At 42.1% G+C, this 19,395-nt stretch overlaps 1 protein-coding gene across 1 annotated transcript in view; it reads right to left on the bottom strand.

Moving 5' to 3' along the window:
• Positions 1–207: 207 nt before the first annotated feature.
• Positions 208–19,395, bottom strand: part of LOC149075446 (uncharacterized) — a 33,732-nt gene continuing 14,544 nt past the window's right edge. Inside the window, exons 4-9 of the mRNA XM_089245415.1 lie at positions 10,323–10,421; positions 8,635–8,907; positions 5,561–5,803; positions 1,808–1,999; positions 848–1,099; positions 208–758 (exon numbers count right to left, since the gene is read on the bottom strand). Of these exons, the coding sequence (XP_089101541.1) occupies positions 208–758; positions 848–1,099; positions 1,808–1,999; positions 5,561–5,803; positions 8,635–8,907; positions 10,323–10,421 (1,610 nt within the window). The remainder of the gene's footprint in view (positions 759–847; positions 1,100–1,807; positions 2,000–5,560; positions 5,804–8,634; positions 8,908–10,322; positions 10,422–19,395) is intronic.

The following is a 19,395-nucleotide window of genomic DNA, read 5'->3' as shown; positions in this document are numbered from 1 at the left end:
GCAAGGTCGTTGAAATGAGCGTCGACTGTACAGAGAAAGAAAAGAAAAGATTGTGTTCATAATCAATATATATCAGAGGTTTTATTACATTCCCAAATTACTGTTACTTTTCGTGTTTCCAAATCTAGAAACGACAGGAATATCAAGTCTGTCGAAGGAAGATAACAACGAAAAAAAGAATTGAGAAATAATGTACATAAAATCGAATCATTTTTCCACTGATTGTACGTATTCCGAAAGCCTCACTAACATGCTATAGTAATCGATGTGCAAGAGCTTGGCCATTTCCGCCAGAACCACCTTGTAACTGTGCACGGTTATCACAGTCTTGACGCCGGCTTCTTTCTTGAAGGCGAGCCTCGCTACGGCCTCGAACAAGTCGTCGTTGCAGATGCCAGCGAGTCGGAGCCAGCACAGATGGCTATGCAGGGATATCGTCAGACCGACCGCGTCCCGGCTCCTGGACTTGGCGAACAATTTGAATTTCTCCTCGAACCGGACGAGGGCCGTGATGCATTGCCGGCGCTCTTCCACGCTCTGGAACCGTCCTTCGAACCTCCTTCTGTTGGACGTGTTGACCTCTTTCCTGTAACGCCGGTATTTCTGGAAGGCGTACTTGCGGTAGTCGCTGTCTGATTCGGACAGGCGAAGCTTCTCCGCTGATGCGTCCCGTTCTCTGAACGATGGCGTCGAGAATACCTGCTTGGATGTTCTCACTGGCGTCTTTTTCACCACTCCGGACCTTCGGTATGTGGAATCTGAAATATACCCAGAGAAATTTACCTAACTTATACTGTAGTTCGTAAAATCATTAGATTACGGCCGTTAGTTATGTAATTTTTCTTGCCTGGTGCACTCGGTATCCAGGAAGGCTTTTCATAACAATTAGTTTCATAATCACGGTCGTATTTGGGACGCCTAATACTTCTATTCAGCTCTTCACTGTAAGAATGGTTCATCGCCAGGTTATCCATGCTTCTGTACTTTTGTTGTGGACGCTGATGTGTCACGTTAGAGCAAGAAACTCTCCCGATGCCCGAGAAAATAGATTCAGAATCGTAGTTTGAGCCTTCGAACCTTCTTTCGAAGAACACGTCTCCTAGAATTGAACAAATCATCATAAGTATGTTTCGGACTGTGTATATGTATACAATTCAAGAGTGACACAAGGGCTCACTATTCCGTGGACAACAACTACTAAAACACACACGCACCTCGTCCATATTCCTCTGAGGAACATCCAACGAATTGGTCCATCTTCGAATGTGGGTGTAGTGAACCTGAGGTGAAGTTTGTTTCTGTGTGATGCTTGTTATGTGTAGTGCTGCCATCCGCCATCAATTTTTCTAGCTATGAGTAATGATTGAATAATTGTATCGTTGTAGGCCTGTCGCTCTCTGTGGCGAGAAATTTTAACGGACATCGGGGCTCGCATTTGCGCCTCGAAGTTTGGAACCACGCAAACCAACTTCAGCCGACCACCACTGTAGAGACGGTGGGATCCTCGTATTGCGAGCCCATCAATATGACCACTCGACCACCACAGCGGCACTATTCCGCGGACTGTGAGACGATTTCTTATTCACACATTGATGTGCTAACAACATACTGAACATCAGCATTACACACACACGTGTATATGAAATGAGTAAGCGGTACGAGATGAGTATGTTATTCATCAATGTGTGAGTCTCGCAATCTTCTCTGGTAGTGTAAATTAAGTAGCCAACAAAAGCGATATTCAACAGGGTCAGAAAACGATGTGTCCAAGAGATAGAAGAAAACTTCACGAAGAAGACTCTCTTACCGTTTCCAACGTGGTGGTTGAGGCTTCGGGTTCTTTTGTGTCTGCTGAAATGTAGTCTTTCACCTCCGTACCTCTCATGAGTTTCGATCAGGGGTCGATCATGCACGTTGAAAGAATGCCTCTGCTTACAGTGGTCATCAGTATCCGTCCTGTCCATGCACTCAAGGTCTCGTAGGTCAGAACTCATACTCGCTGAAAAAACATCAAAGCTATTTTTCTTACAATCGCATAATATGTCGCGAGTTTCACTGTCTGTTATACAGGATGATTCTAAATTCATGGGACAAACTTCAAGAGATGATACAAAACACCGAAATAATGATTTTTAGTCCTGGAATGTGTGATCGAATCACAACAGCAAAAGCGGTAGAGGATGTTTTTAGAGAGTGCACAACGTCACTTCACCAAAAGCAAATATTTTATTTTTCTGATGGATTTGCTGCAATAAGTGCAATCATTCGTTCGAGGGTGCAGGATGGGAAGGGGGAGGGGGGAAGTTGTGATGAGGTTGGCCTACTCATGGTTAAACCTGGGTAATGAAAATTCTACCACAAGTCATTATACCGCTTGATCATTGTTTGGCGCAGCATAAGCTTGATTGTTCTTGCACCAATAATACAGTCGAATCCCGTTTTAACGAATACCGCTATAGTGAAAATCTCGTTTTAATGGACACTTTTCTAATCTTTCAAATAAGTTTACATAGGAAAAATGCTAGGTAACCTTTAATTCCTTTATAACGAAATTTCGTTTTATCGAAGTGATTCCTCCGGTCTCTTGGCGTTCGTTATCACGGGATTCGACTGTAAAAACAAATTCTGATCCAGTCCGAAGATACATATGTACTCTTGAATGGTTAATAGCATTTATTGCAGCAAATCCGTCGGAAAAATATGATATTTTTGTTTCGTGAAGTGCTATTACGCAATCTCTAAAAATCACGCACTACTGCTACTGTGATTCGACCGTACGTTCTATGATCAAAAATGTTTTTTTTTCATGTGTCATATCAATAGTTTCGGTTTGTCCCATCAATTTAGAGTCACCTTGTCGAACTCAATTCGTTTTCCCCTGAACCTTTCTTTAAAGAGCTCTCACCATCCACAGATCACGAGCGTAGTAGCCTGCTCAATCATCCTGTGATGATTTGAAATGATTTATTTTGAAGATCAAGTTCCTAAAATCAAAGTATAGATAACATGTGTATATACTTTGAGTTCCAAAAGTTAAGCATAATGCACAAACCATCACGTCTAGAGGCATACGCAGGATCGACTTTCTGGTATGGAGACACGCAAGATCTGGGGAGGGTGAGCAAAAAAATATCTCTTCCTGAGAAATTTTGAGTTACAAACCATTTTAAAAATTATTTAAATCAACAGAAATTGATGAAAATGGCATGCAGAGGTGTTTTCCGTTGATATCTCAAAATTTCTTTCACAAAACTATTCAAAAATTTCTTCAATTTTTGATCGCATTGGGGAGGAGCACATTCCCCTGTTTATGTCCCTTCCTGAATACCCTATGGCCACGCCATCACCAATTCAGACAGGAAATCACCAAAAACACTTTATCTACACCAGTGTTTCCAAAAGTGAGCAATAACGCACTCTGCGTCAGGATAATACACTGGTGAAATAAATTAAGAGAATTTGCATATTTTATCGAATTTCATGAAAAGAACTGAACTGAATGTAAAACCACTGCTTCTAGACAAAAATGCAAATCTTGTAAAATACGTAAGCGTACACGTGTGTGTAGGCGGAGCCAGTAGAGAAACAGGCTTTATAAGCGCGCGTAAGTTAAGACGCATTTCGTTCGCTAGCACACCTCGGCGAATTTCTAGGTGTTATTTTGCAGCAATCGGTTAATTTCAAATTGTAACAGTAAAAATGAGTAACCACCAACGTTTAGATGATGGAATGAGGTGGCGAATTGTGGGGAGGCTAGAAGCAGGCCAATCTCAAGTCCAGATTTGTAGAGAGTTCAATTTAACGCCCAGCGTCGTGTGTAACTTATGGAAACAGTTCCGGGATACCGGATCCATCGAAAGAAAGCCTGGGCAAGGTCGTCCAAGAGCCACGACAAATGGCCAGAGAAGATCGCCATTTGTTGATTATAGCGAGGCGTAACAGGAGTGCTACAGCTTCTCAGCTCTCTCGTGACTTGTATGCAGCCACAGGAACCCGTGTATCAAGGGTGGCTGTTTCCAAAAGACTTCATTAGAGCGGGTTGTTTGCAAAAAGACCCGCTCACTTCTACGGACAGGAGAATCCGTTTATCATGGTGCAGAGAGCATAGAGATTGGAGTATGGATCCATGGGCGACCGTTCTCTTCACTGATGAGTCCCGGTTCAGTCTAAGCACCGATTCTCGACGTATATTCATATGGAAAGAACCAGGGACCCGCTACCTACCCTCCAATGTCCGCGAAATCGACCATTATGGCGGAGGAGGTTTAATGGTCTGGGCAGACATCATGTTGGATGGCCGCACACCTCTCCATGTCTTTGAAAGAGACACTGCGACTGGTGTGAGGTATAGGGATGAGGTCTTGGAGCACTATGTTCGCCTTTTCAGGGGTGCAGTTGGCCCTGAGTTCATTTTAATGGACGATAACGCGAGGCCACATAGAACTCTTCTGCTCGACGATTTTCTAGAGACTGAGGATATTCGCCGGATGGATTGGCCAGTCAGATCTCCAGACCTTTACCCTATAGAGCATGTCTGGGACGCTCTGGGGAGGGCAATTGCAACTCGCAACCCCCCTCCGGGAACCTGGATGGTTATCCAGGGAATGAAAACAGCGTTGCTGAACGAGTGGGACCAATTGCCTCAGGAAATGATAAACTGCCTTATTTCAAGTATGAAATCACGCTGCGAGACCTGTATATCTGTAAGAGGGGACCATACCCCCTATTAACCCATTTTTTTGTTTATTCTGCAGCTGCTGTTTCATACCTTCCGACTCCAACGAGTGTTACGCCCGATCATGCGTGTGTATTACAATTATTGAATGGTTATTTGTTTTGTATTGTATCAATGTATGTACATATCAAATTTCATTAAAATCGGTACAGTAGTTCTAGAGATAATCGACCAAATCTGCAAATGCTCTTAATTTAGAGCCAGTGTAGTTACGGACACAATGTAGGATATGGCTCAGAAAAAGGGAGAGAGGCGATGAGAGAAAAAAATTTCTGGTGGTGGGGAGGTGATGAATAAAAAAAGTTTGAGGAACTGTGATCTATACACAAACCATACATATGCTATAAACTTTTGAACATCATTGTACGTTTTAGGGTTTTTTTTTTCTTTTTGTTTGAATTTTTCTATTTTTTGGCAGGCTTGCTTGTATTGTAAAGAATGAGTTTACAAGGGCTGGTGCAGCGGTGAAGTGTCTTCCTACAATTACTAACGTGTGGATGACAGTGGGTTCGATCTTAGTTTCCGTGATTGTATCACCACTTTTCTTTTTTCAATTGTACTCACTTTGTAACGTCTGCGTTTCATTGTCATCTTTTTAAAAAATTAAAAAAAAATTCGCTCCCGCATAGATAGAAGCGTTTCTCCGACTATTCTCGCAGCAAAGGGTTGAAAAAAAAAACTAGTATCTATCATATTTCTTCAGACAGTGAAACAGTTAACTCTTGAAATATTTGAAGATTTGTTTGATAAGATATCACTCATATAATAATTTTTTTTTTCTTTTAGGGAAATGACAAAATTATCATTGTGAAGGAGAAATTTTACCATTTCGAAAGGCGGAATCGCCATAAGTAGCATCTCTGCAGTACACGTAAAACCCTGGTCGTTCGACTGCCGGATCCCTGCGGGAGATATGATTCCTCCTAATGACGCAACCGCACTGGCAAATCCTGATATCATCCACCGATTCATCGGGTACGTCGTACGCAGGCATATCCAGAAATGGCCGAGGATCGCCTTCTTGAGTTGCTCCGCGAACCGTCATCGAGACGTTCTTAACTTTTTGGGCTGCAAGTAGAAAATTTAAGGAATTATTTATATATATATAGTAAATTCAGTTACACATATTTTTCACAGAGGTATTTCAGATTATATATATTCATTTTATCACTAACATAATTTAGCGGCTACGACGTCTTTAGATGGCGTTTTCGAGATTGGGGCAATGGTGCAAAATTTGCATTCCTACTGGCATGACACGGGTCAGTCAGTTTTTTACCACTTGGTGCTCAAACAATCAAGACTACAAATAAGAGAAAGTAAGAAAGTCTGAACTGAGGAAATTCGATTAACTCTGATATGAAAATTGCTAGAATTTAAGTCGAAAAATTTGTTGATGTTGAAATCAATAGGATATCTGGATATCATGTCGAGGTGAACTTGTCTCTCCCTTCAACGGGAAACGAATCCAGTACTTCTTGCATACTGGGCAAACGCACTGACCATTATACTATTGAGAGCTGGGGGTTATTAACCTTTTTCTAGCCGAGACCCGAAATCAACAATAGAACCAGCTTCGCGACCCATGGGACTATTTGTTTTTCGAAATTACTGAGACCAGTGATCCAATAGGTGCATTTATAACTGGACCGTAAATGAAGTTGACCTATTTCATCATCAAAAAGTGGATCAATGCATTTAGGTAGACGCACCGATCCTGAATATTACCAACTAGGTAATGAAACGTTACAGCAATTGGATACATGCGTGGATTTAGGTATTGCAATGAGCCGCATTCTGGATTTCACTGATTATTATCATGCCATAGTCTGCAAAGCTAATAGAATTTCATATATGTTACGTACGGCATACCGTAAGTGTGATGCGCACACGTTGTCATATGCTTTCTGTGTGTACGTTCGCCCGACTCTGGAGTTCTGTTCGCAAGTATGGAGCCCTTACAAAATCAAGGACATACAGCTCCTCGAAAAGCCACAGAGGTCGTTTACTAAACGAATACTTGGCATGAGCGGTCTATCTTATTGCCAGAGACTTCAATTTCTGGGTTTACACACACTGGGTTGAATGGCGTAGAATCGCTGCAGATCTGAAGATGTGCTACAAACTAGTCCACCAAATTGTTTATCTACCATCGAGAGAGCCTTTCTTTGAGATCATAGACAGGCGAGTTAACCTACGTAGGCATCGCTTCCAAATAAGAATACCAATTTCTAGAAGGGATTGCTTTTTCCACGGATATAGATGCCGTGTGGCAAGAATATGGAACAGTCTTCCATCAGAACTTGTATGTGCCTCCTACGCAAGATTTGCTTCCACTATTGGGGATTTCGACCTGGCTCCGTATGCGAAGTGCTTCCCGTACTGACTATTATTTTTTTTTTTTTTTCTTCCAGTATAAGTGCATTTCATGCCTTCTGGGGTTATTGTAAATAAATAAATAAAGCTTTAAGACTCATTTAGGAAGCACCCCCTGCGAGTGAAGTTTAGGCCGTGGCTCATAACTTAAGAATCTCTGGCAGTGACTGTAATTCTGCGACCTCTCTTGGAAGCTTCTGCGAATCAAGTTTGGGTCTTGAGACAGCTCAAGAATCAATGGCTGCAAGTGAATTTAAATTACCTCTCTCGGAAGCCCCGTGAGAATCAAGTTTGGATCGTAACACATAGCTGAAGAATTCCTGGTTGCAAGTGGATTTGAACGACCCATCTTGGAAGACTCAGCGATTCATAGGTTAAGAACCCCTGCCATAGAGAGACGATCCTTTTTTTCTTCATAACCTATTTTCTTGCTCTAGGACGGACCAAATGGGTCCCTAAGAGCTGCATAGTGTATGTTTTGTCTTTTGTTCTGTTGCCTTTATTTTATTTTGTATTCATGTATTTATGTGTGCTGTTTTAAATTGAATAAAAGAAAAAAAACCCACACACAGTAGCGTGACTTGCTGAATAGGGGGGAGGGGACATTGCAGCTTCTCTTGAACTCAGTTAATGGCTTCCAGGCGGCATCAGTAGAGATAGATGATTTTTTTGCGCGGCTAAAGATACATGAAGTTAATAAGTTCCCGATGTGGAGAAAAATTTTCTTCCAAGTTCATCTCGGAATAATTATCCAGATATCCTATTCATTTCATGTATCAGACACATCGTAAGAGTGGCGATTTTCATAGCGAACAACTTCGGTTCACAACCCCCGTTCACATGTGCAAATATTGTGGTAGCATTGGGAGTTCTAGCACCCGCTTGACGACTTTTTTCCCTTTGTCTTGAAGCGGATTTTAAACCAGTTTTTTTTTATTTCTCATGTGAACGGGGCAATAGGGTTACGATAAAAGGTTTGCGATGACGAAGAGATAGCAAAGAAAACACAGAGAACTAGATTGAATTTATTCCAATGGCTTCGTAAAGGGGTTTAGTCATTCATACATGAACAATCTGAAAGACCAGTGAGATAGACGGCTTTTTCCTCAGCCCAAGATATCTAGAGAACAGATATTTTCTGGATATAATGCGCTGAGGTGAAGTCGGAAAGAAGAGTCATCTTGTTTCCACCGGGACTCCAGCCCAAGCCCTCTTGCATACCGGACAATCTTCCTACCATCTACACCACTGGAGACACGACCCTGCCCTCCTAATTTAGGGTTCGAGTCCCGGCGGAGACGAGATGACTTCCCTTTCCGAGTTCACTTCAGCATGATATCCAGAAAATATCCGTTTCCTTGAAATCTGACAAAAAAAAAACACCTCGAATCTGAAGCGAAACTTATTGAATCGAAATTCACGAGAAAACTTTTAAAATATTATTTTTTCGATGAGTTTGTTCGAATAAACTATACATCCTAAATTATCCGGCATCTGATGTAGAATGGAAGTAAAAAAAATACCTTCGTCATCGTTTTTCAAAACTTGCCGCTGCTGTTGTTTGCTGACGTCGTCACTATCTTTATTTTGAGCTACCGTCGAACGACTTGCATCGAGACCAGCATCGGTAACGTTAACGATGGACGACTGCCGGTGATCTTGTTGCTCGCGGCGGTGATCCTGTTCCTGGTGGGGGTGTTCTGATGCGGTCGGAGAATTATCGCACGATGGCAATGCTATTATACCAGCAGCTACGCTTTCGTTCGCGAGACTCTTACGTTCTGGTGTCGGAGCAACTGTATACGAGTTGTACAGTAATATCGAATGAATATACAGGTTCAATGCATATGGGTTCTATGTTCATATACAGTCAAGCATATAACCTAACTATTCATTTGGAATGCATAGACTCTTAGGAGGGGATTACTCTGATAAAAGACCTTTAACAAAACTTGAGAAAAAAAAAACCCACTGAGTTGCAGCGGATGCGCTTATTGGCTGCATTTTTCAAGTTTTATAAACTTTTATGGTTTATAACTTTTTAAGTTATAACAAGTTTTATAACTTTTCCAAAACTTTTATAGTATAATCCCGGCTTTAGAAACAACTTAAGTAAAAGATGACAAAAGAATCTAGAAGAAAATATTATTTTCGAACTTTTTTGGCAAACGTTTATTTGTTTAAATAGTAGTAAACACGCTCATTTTTGAAGACTTCGGCCTCAATCTGTCCTGCCAGGATACCTAAACAAGATGTCTCACGATTAATTCTGTCCCGTTTCAATTCTTTCTGCGTGATGGTACCGTTTCATGCTCAGGTGCTGAGAGAGAACATCGATTTCGTTTGATTCATTCTGTGCCCTTCTATTCTAAAATATTCTTCTTGAAAATAGGAGGAAGTTTCTAAAGGATTTAGTGATTTCTACTGTGGCAGTTATAATGCGGATCGGGAAAATTTTAAAAACCGCTTAAAGGGTTAAAACGGTCTCAGAGTTTTATAGCTCGCTGCATGAAAAGTTACGGCTGCAGATGACTCAGAACAGGTAAAAATCAATTATGTAGACACGCTGTATATAATTCTGTACTCATAACTGAAAATATTTAATATATATAAATGTTTAATATTTTCAATATGTATTGAAAATATTTAATATATATATATATTTATTTATTTAATACATATTGAAAATATTATTATATTATGCCAACAAAGAGAATCGGTAAGGTGAATACTCAAATGAATTATATCTTCAGTTTAGTTGTTAAAATGACGATAAAATATACATAACAAAGCTTCAAATGCTACAATTGGAAGATTCCTCTGGTTCCGCTGCATTTCTACTTCAAAATATGGGAAAAAAGACTGTTTGCTTTTAATAAAAGCTCTCCAAAGCTGTATTTGCTCTCTAGGAAAACTTTAAGCGGAAAACGAGTTTTATCTGGCAAACTCCATTTATTTTTCCGTTCGTCCGTAACGATCTTGTCTGAAAAAGTTTTCCTGCGCAAATATTTCTATTAGAAATTTTTGAAAAATTCAATTTCGAAATGTTGACCAATTTTCTTTGTGGATTTTTAGCGTGACAATTTCTGTAAATATTTTCTTCAAATACGCTTGAATTATATTTCATTGGGAAAATAATTTTATTTTACATGTCAAGTATGTTTTTTTTTAGGCACATTGAAAGTATTAAACATGATTCATTAAAAATTACCTTGATGCTGATTGACAACATGATTTTTATCGACCTCCGGTGGTGACCTGATCGTTCCACGGGGTTCGATGTAATGCGAATCGGCTTGTCTCTCGATCACTGAAAAGTAAAATTTCAGCCTCAAATTAATCAGCATTAGTGGAAAGAATGTAAAATGTATGCGAGTGTACTCAAGGCCATAACCAGGATTTTTGCCGCCCCCGCAACTTTAAAATTCGATAATTTTATAACGGTGTTTTCGTTCCCAACTAAAATTGCCCCTCCCCTAAATTTTGACATCCGGGGCAGTTGCCCCACCCCCACTTGCCTCCCTCTATTTACAGCCCAGTGTGTACTGTATTGGTTTGGTACTGGGTGGTACTGGGACAGTTTGCAAAATCTATGCTCTTTTTTTATAAGTGCTCGTGCAGTTTTCTGTCGTGTAATACAGTGGTTCCTAAGCCAGGACACTCGTTATCTCTGGAGGTATATGACGAGGAAATTCAGTGGGATAGAAAGCATAATTGGCAATAGCGGGGGAAAAAAGAAATATTGTAATAAAAAAATTCCAAAACATTAATTATGAAACTAATAAATGAGATGGGGCGTATGCCTTTCGTACATTCTCAGGGGGTAGCCTTGTATTCATCTTCAAGTGGTCATGCCTTTAACGCATTTCTATAGGTAATCATTGGCGTGCACAGACCACCCCCCCCCCCGAGCTGAAATTTCAGCCCCTTCCAGTCACTGTGTAATTTGGCAGGAGAAAACATGCACGCCCTCCAGAGGAAAACAATTTTGAACCCCCCCCCTCCCCGAAAAAATTCTGCGTACGTCTATTTGGGTAATAAAGCCTCTAATGCATCTCAAGGAGTATGCATGTCATCTGTGTAATTCTGGGGCTCAACAAGCATCTCATGCATTGGCAGCCGCTGTGGTGGTCGAGTGGTTATAGTGACGGACTCGCGATGCGAGGATCCGGGTTCGAACCCCACAGTGGTGGTCGGCTGAAGTTGGTTTTCTGTGGTTCCCAACTTCAAGGCGCAAATGCGAGTCGATCTCCCCGTTAAAAAGTCTCGCCACATAGAGCAACAGTCCTACAACGATAAATCATTCAATCATAACACTTCACTCATAGTTTGAAAAACTGGTGGCAGATGGCAGTACTACTGATAACAAGCACTACAGAGAAACAAAAATCTTCACGTCAGGTTTCACTACACGCACATTCCCGCATGTACCGATTCGTTGGGGGGTTCCGCGGGAGGGGAGGGGTGTGTGGGCGGGGTGCATGTGTGGTATAGCAGTAGTAGGTAGGGCCTTCAAAAAAAAAAAAAAATTCTCGGGGATCCATGTTGTTCTTAAGTCAGCCACCTCGCTGGGCAGTTTGGCTGTTGTGGCGTTGTATTTGTATTTGTAAAGATATGCACACCTTCCTCGTATTTCTAATGTTGTGCAAGCCTCAGACGCGACGCATTAAAAGGGGTAAGGGGAAGACTTATACATATTTCAAGGGGTATCCATGATTTTCATACATTTTAATAGATATGCATGTTAGGAGCAAGCTGGCCCCCAACGTATTTTTAGGGACCGCAAGCTTTCTATGCACCAACGTATTTCTAAGAGAAAGAGCCTCTCGTGTATTTCAGTTGATTACATGGGAGTTATGAGGTACGTAACGCATGATTCTTGCTCATATCGGGGAATACGCGATCTTTCTACACACATTTCCAGGGAATACTCAAGAGATTTGAATCCACTGGTGTAGTGAATAACATATTAGATATTGAAAACATTATAAGCAAAAAAATGACAAATAAAAATTTGGTTTTCAGATGCGAAATAATCATGTTCAAAAAAAATATCACGAAATCATTTTCATATTCATCATTTTCATTTCATTTTCATCATTTTCTCACCGACGAGCGGCAACAGAACTTTCAATTTGTTGTAGCTTCCCAAAGTGATACAGAATATAATGGTACGGGACCAGACGCCCCACGAGAGAGGAACGCCTGTGTTAGCCCAACGACGACAGTATCCTCTCAACTGCCAACCTCGATATTTTACGTTGAGGATAGCTGGAACAACGAAACCACTTTACCTTGGGAACCTCCCAAACCTCAGAGACAACGTAAAGCCAAAATTGACAGGTCTAGGCAAACGAACAGTCCTTCGATAGAAATTGAAAAGGTGGACGCCTGGCCACAACTGCATTCGAATAAGCAACTGAAGAATAGCACTGCGCTTCCAGCTGAAAAAGTGTTGTCACCTTCCTCCCTCGGATTAAAGAGAACGTGGGCAGAAGTTGTAAAAATGGTGGACAGTGGCCAAAAGTGGTCCAAATATCAAATATTATCGGGCAGGCGGCTTGCACCTGAAAGGACTAAGGGCGTGGACATCTCCTCGCTACACTTGTCAAACCCAGTGGAATCAGATGTACAAGCCGAGGTAATTTCATCGCATGACGTGAACGAAAAGAGACAATCCAACCCACTCTCCTGGGCTGAACGATGTGAAGACTATGACCGAACTATAAAAGGGACTGATACCGTAACAACAACACATAGCCGTAAGCAACTGAGAGAAGAACTTCAGGGCAGTAAAAATAGTCGGCATGGCAAAAACACTTACGCAACAGAAACCCCCCAGGCTCGTCACCAGCGAATGAGCTACCTAACCAACACTAGCAGCGGTGCGGCGAAATTAGACTCTTTCAAGGTATATAGACGTAGTCAGGTACAACACGCAGAAGAGCAGTTGGCTCAGCCGTCAAGTAGGAAGGCCACAAACCCTCCCAATTTTGATGCTGAAAGAAATGTCAGGAGGTCTGATTATGATCCTCATGGGCGTGACAGTTATCCACCACACCGACGGAAACACATTACGTCTGACCGACTTCCGACTATAGGGACAGCACACTGGGTACAGCGAGAGAACACTTTCGACAAGACCAACGACGAAGAAAATACCATCTCTCACAAGGAGTAGTACGTGAGGAAAGGCGGGTATATGTTGACACACGTGAACTCGGACGCCATCGCCATCGAAACTGGCAAAATATACGAGGCGTATCGACGAGACGAATGCAGATGACCGGGTATACTCAACCGATCAACACTCATGTGGACAGAACGGGCAGATGTGTTGACTGTGTGCTCATGAACATGGCGCAAGACCTCCGCTTTAACACGGACCACAGGTCGAGGAGCAGAGAATGTCCCAGTTTTCTCCTCACAATAGGTCTGCAGTCGACTCGCCAGTTATTTAATCAGCGACGCAGAGATTGGTAAGGCGTGATGGTCGAAAAGAAAGGTGTAACAGTAAGTTACTAACTATGGGCCTGAATCTAGGCAGTGAATTAACACGAAACTGATGACGTCACATTCGGCAAAAAACAACCAAGTAAGACACGGACTTCGTCTCCTTCAATTAAATGCAGACAAAGCTAAGATCTGTATCGAACATATGGAGGCTTTCGTAAGAGCACAATCAGTAGATGTGGTTCTACTTCAAGAACCATGGCAAAATAGAGGTCTTTTACTTAATCATGGCAGTCGTGGACGGCGCAACTATGCAAAAGTGCTATATTGGTCCCATCGACTCATATTAGACCGGCCACGTACAAGATCGGCCGCCACCTGGTAGCTGTTCAGATAAGTCTGCCGGGACGTGAACTTATAATTGCTAGTGTATACATTTCTCCGTACGAAGAAGTAGACGAAGCCATAGAGGAGATGGATGATCTTTGCGAGTCAGCACCAGGTATCGACATTATCTTCTGTGCGGACGCAAATTGTCATTCTTCGTGGTGGGGCTATCGAGAGACGGATCCAAGAGGGCGCGCGATGCAGGAATTTCTCACCGGCAGGAACTTGTTTCTGTTTAATTCTAGACGGACAAGACCTACCTACGAATTTTATGACGCAAAAGGATGGCCAGATCTTACTTTTACAACGTCAGAAAATATTTACAGGCGTCCCGATTGGTCAGTAGGTACGGAAGATTCGTATAGTGCGCACAAATATATCCATCTACAACTCAATATTACGCCTAGATATCAAAAACCTACGAAGTATAGAACTACCGCAAGACGATTAGCAAAGATCAGGCCTGCTACAGAGCAGATCTTCATGGACCTCCAAGAACAACTTCATATGGTTTTGGACGAGGATCAGGTTAATGCATGCTTTGACGCCTCAATGCAGCGGCTGAAAGAACGATGTATCCAGGTGTTGGGCTATGCACAACCGCGTCTTACCGCTTCTTTGAAATGGTGGACTGATGAGTTAGCAGCTTCACGCAGGCAACTTCGTAAACTAGAGCGTCGTTTCATTAAGGCCAAGGGTGATGATAGAGTACAGGCGAGGATGGAGTTTAGAAAATTCAGAGCAGGGCATATTAAGGCCGTAAACAAGGCAAAAACGACTAGTTGGATTGCCTTTTGCACAGAGGAAAGCCGCCCATTTGGACAAGCATACAAATCTATGTTCAAAACGAAGCGTCTACCACCACAGGTAATGATGTCCAACGGTCCACATACTGGTGCCACGATGCTGGAAGCGGCCCAAGCACAATTGGAGGAGATTTTTCCGAACCTCCCGGATACTATAAATTTGACTCCATACACGCCATCTATGATTATGACGGACCCACCATTCACTCATACGGAGATCAATCAAATAGTCAGAAGACTGAACAATAAACGAGCTCCGGGTATTGATAACATAAATATTCCTCTTTTGAAAACCCTAGTCGCAGCCCATGGTCATGTTATCTCAGATATCTTCAATAGTTTAGTCAAGTTGTCGGTGTTCCCAAAGTGTTTCAAACGTGGTAAGGTCTTGCTTTTCCTGAAGAAAGATAGGGATCCAGGGGTGCTGCAGTCGTATCGCCCCATCTGTTTACTCTCTACAATGGGTAAAGTCCTAGAAAAATTGGTGGTGCAACGGATCACCTACTATCTAGAGAAGGCAGACTGGCTTAGCCCAAGACAGTTCGGATTTCGTACAGGTGGCTCGGCAGAAAAAGCAATAGCATCACTGATGGAAGAGATCACGACTAGACATCGACGAGGTCAAGTAACGGCCATAGTATCCATAGACATTCGCGGTGCTTTTGATTCGGTCCGCCATGAGATAATAATCAATACTGTACGAAAATTACCAATTCCTTACAATCTCATTTGTATAGTGGAGAACATGCTAAAAGATCGAACGGTTGTGATGCCAACTGATGGAGGAGACGCGGAAAAGCATCAGGCCATGGGCTGTCCTCAAGGCTCATGCAGCGGTCCGCTACTATGGTCTATCGTGCTTGACTCACTGCTGAAAAAGAATTGGGGACCGGATGTCTATGTCCAAGCTTTCGCCGATGATCTGGTGTTTGTGATCTCGGCGAGAACTCCCAACGACATTGGCAGCACTGCGGATGCCGCGTTTGACGAACTGTCAAAATGGCTAGACGATAATCGTCTCAGCATGGAGGTGACTAAAACTAAATTACTATGGCCACACCCCAAGAAAAAACGTCCCTGCATAAGAATCAATGGTGTTCGACTGCAAATATCTAAATGCATGAAATATCTTGGAGTGCATATTGACCATCAGTTCAAATTCACGACGCATGTGGCGAAACAAATTGATAAGGCTCAAGACACCATGCAAAAATTGAGACGCATAGCAGGTCCAAAGTGGGGTATACGCCAAAAATTTAGGAACATTTTGTACAGATCGGTTGTACAACGGCAGATTTCATACGCAAGCGCCATCTGGTATAAAAACCCGACACAGAGACTCCGTAAATTACTAGATGTTGCCCAACGCCCGTTCTTATTGTATGTAACTGGTGCATACAGAACTACGGCCAATGATGTTCTGTATACTGCTACGGGAAACCCTCCGCTCAGCCTATATGTTGAATATGACGCTCGTCGATCTACAATCCTGCATTTGGGTAAGGAGGTCTGGATGGACGGAATTCTTATAACACCTGATGCCTACGAAGGGAACAATAGGAGTTGGCTTCATCATCCCAGTGTGGACTTGTTCCAGAATCAAGTTCCGCTGCCTGGTACGGAACAATGCTCATCGGATGAAGCTATTAGTATATTCACGGACGGCTCAAAAACAGAGACATCCACTGCCTGTGCATACGTAGTTATGAATGCAGAAGGATCTGTTGAAGAGGCTTGGAGTCGACGGTTGCGTCAAGGGAACAGTATCTTTCAGGCGGAGGTTCTGGCCATACTAGCTGCAGTAGAATGGGCGATTAAGCAAAATCAGCAGACGACGATATATACTGACAGCGCGTCTAGTATTAATGCGATTCGTGATCAGCGCACTCCACATGAAAATACTCGGCGAATACGCAAGCATTTATACGACCATCCGTCTATCAGTATCAAATGGGTCAAAGGCCATGCAGGAATAGCGGGGAATGAAATTGCGGACAGATTGGCCAAAGATGCTCTTAATCTCCCAACGGAAGAACAACTCTTGCTACCACGCAGTCACATCAAACACGTGCTAAAAAGTGACCTGTTACAAAAGTGGCAACAGCTATGGGACAAGAATGCACATAAAGATGCCTATAAGATACAGAAACACGTCCGTTGGAATAGTTCCATTTGGTCTAGAGAGAAAGTGATCATGATAACTGAGCACGGCCCATTACCGACGTATCTAGAACGTTTCAAGAAGTCGGACAACGCCATGTGCGCGTGTGGTGAGATTGGATCTTTATGGCATTACCTGACATCTTGCCCATATACAAAAAAATTTCATTTTGGTGCTATTCCCGAAAACGGTCGACTGTGTTTCAAAAAAAGAGTTTTGAAGAGCCCTATGGGCCTTGCTCGGGTGCGGTGGATTATATTGTTCCTCGATAGCAACTTACATCGCATACATACTAAGAAGACTGGAAGTGCGCGTCTGAGCGGTGGGAGCGATGACGAGTTCAAACCGGCAAGAGCCCCAGCGATTGATCTTAAGAGGAAATATGATCTTCGACCACGTCGGCGTCAACAAAAGTAACCGATAAATGGAAAACAGAAGCAAGTTCACATGCAAGGAGACGAATCAAGTCATCGATGGCAAGGACGAATTAAGTGTTATTTACTCGGCTATATAGTGAATTGTGCTGATCTCAGTTCACCCGGTGACGATTCGGGAAACGACTGGCGGCTTAGACGATGATGATCTGCGGCTAATTCACAGTGATTCGAAATTTTATATACCAAGATTATCGGCAATCATTCGATCAATTGACGATTACTGGATTCTTATGGGATGGACGGCTATACACAAGCATCTTATAATCCCGTTTATAATTTTGATTGCCCATTGGCGTTGATTGTTTAGATTTTATTTATTTGTTATATGACTTCAGAAGTTGGCGATCAATTTTTATGTAAATTATTTTATTTTGCTGCCTTCGTCTGAGGTGGTCATGTACGTTGTTTTTAATAAAACTTTCCGGATACACCCATCCTTCGGGAACGCTTCGATATCTCTCTGAGATGGGAAGCGGGGTGTATCCGGTCTTCAAAGGTCAAAGGTATCTTGGGAATACGTGCTGATCACATTATTAAAAAATATTATGCATTGACTAATTATGTTCATTTTTTTGAATGTCTATACTATTCCATGTTTTTGTTTCCAGACTAAGAAGATGGCTTATAAATGCAAACGATAGCCAAGAAATCGTAGTTATGCAGACTACAGCAATGACCACCTTCAAAACCGTGTAGAGGCAAATAGACCTGTCGAAATAAACCAAAGGCGCACACCAGCTACAGATAACTTTCAAGTATCTCGAAGCACAAATTAAAACAAACCTAAAAATTAATTCTCTAACCAAACCAGATCAAAAGCTTAAATACATTGTCCAAACCGCCGAAGTGTGTTGTGGCAGTCGAATTTTGTAGGGTGTCTGATCAAAAACTTTAGCCGGTGATTGTATAACTTCATCTCTTCAATGAAAAAAATATATAATTCTGACGAAAATATAAGTAGATCTCACTGCCGTCTTAACGCATGAGCCCACCCAGTTCTGGGGGCCTAGTAATAATCATATCTGTATCAATCAGGATAACTTATGCAAATTGAAAGGTTGATATTTCTACTAAGCAGGAGGCCTCACAAAAATCACTCAGCCCGGGGGCTTATGATGCCCTTAAGACAGCCCTGCATGCATATACCCTTGGTGAATATTATAAAAAAAATTCTTTATGGTAATATAGTATTTGCATATTGAATCACGTGAAACCCTATCCACGTGAAACCATTCAGAAACGTATAGGTCCTTCTAAACACGATTTGTCACGCCAGACATGTATTTCTGGATTTCTGGATAAGACAAAATCACATTCAAGGTATTTCTGAACTGCAAGTTGTTTAAACCTTGAAATTACAGTCTCTTAGTAAGAGCATTTTCCATTATCGCCAGCAGGTTAAAAATCTGATAATGAAAGTTTTATATAAACATAGTTTATATAAATTGAAATATTAACAAATTCACGATTTCCTCAAAATTTTGGCTTCTACCGTTTGAGACAATCAGTTGATCAGGAAGAGAGTTGCATTGAGTGTTGTTGGTTGCGTTGAAAAGATACCTCTACTACACTTTGCAGGCAAGAACACTATGTACCCATTGCAAAAAAGCAGCATCACAACTTTTGTAATGGTGGTGTGACTTACAATAATGAGCGTCTGTCCCCCACTACTTCACCAAACACCAACTCTGGCCATATCGCTATATTGCAATTTATTGTCATTAGTGAGATGGGTTGGAAGTGAAGGCACTGTCTATCGGTGGTCGCCTCGAGTTCGTTAGGGAAAATATCTTATTTATATCCTCCCTTGGGTTCGAGCCCGGGACCCTGACAACAACATTCACGATGGTAGACGAGCATCTTACCCCCATGCCACTCGGGCGAAGTGATGCCAACAGCACGCGGTGTTCTGTTGGCATCACTTCACCTGAGCGGGTGTCCCCCACTGGACCGCAATGCTTTATTTACACAATAGGCACAGAAACGGACTCGAAATCAAATTCTAATTAAACTTACTGTTAATTGCGTCCCCTGACTTGG

The sequence above is a fragment of the Pholcus phalangioides genome, unplaced genomic scaffold, assembly GCF_987345545.1.
Source record: "Pholcus phalangioides strain wild (caught in Gottingen) unplaced genomic scaffold, Ppha-v1.0 ptg000015l_1, whole genome shotgun sequence".
In the NCBI taxonomy this organism is placed as follows: domain Eukaryota; kingdom Metazoa; phylum Arthropoda; class Arachnida; order Araneae; family Pholcidae; genus Pholcus; species Pholcus phalangioides.
Note: the sequence above shows the minus strand (reverse complement) of the source record. Positions and strands in the feature narration are given on the sequence as shown.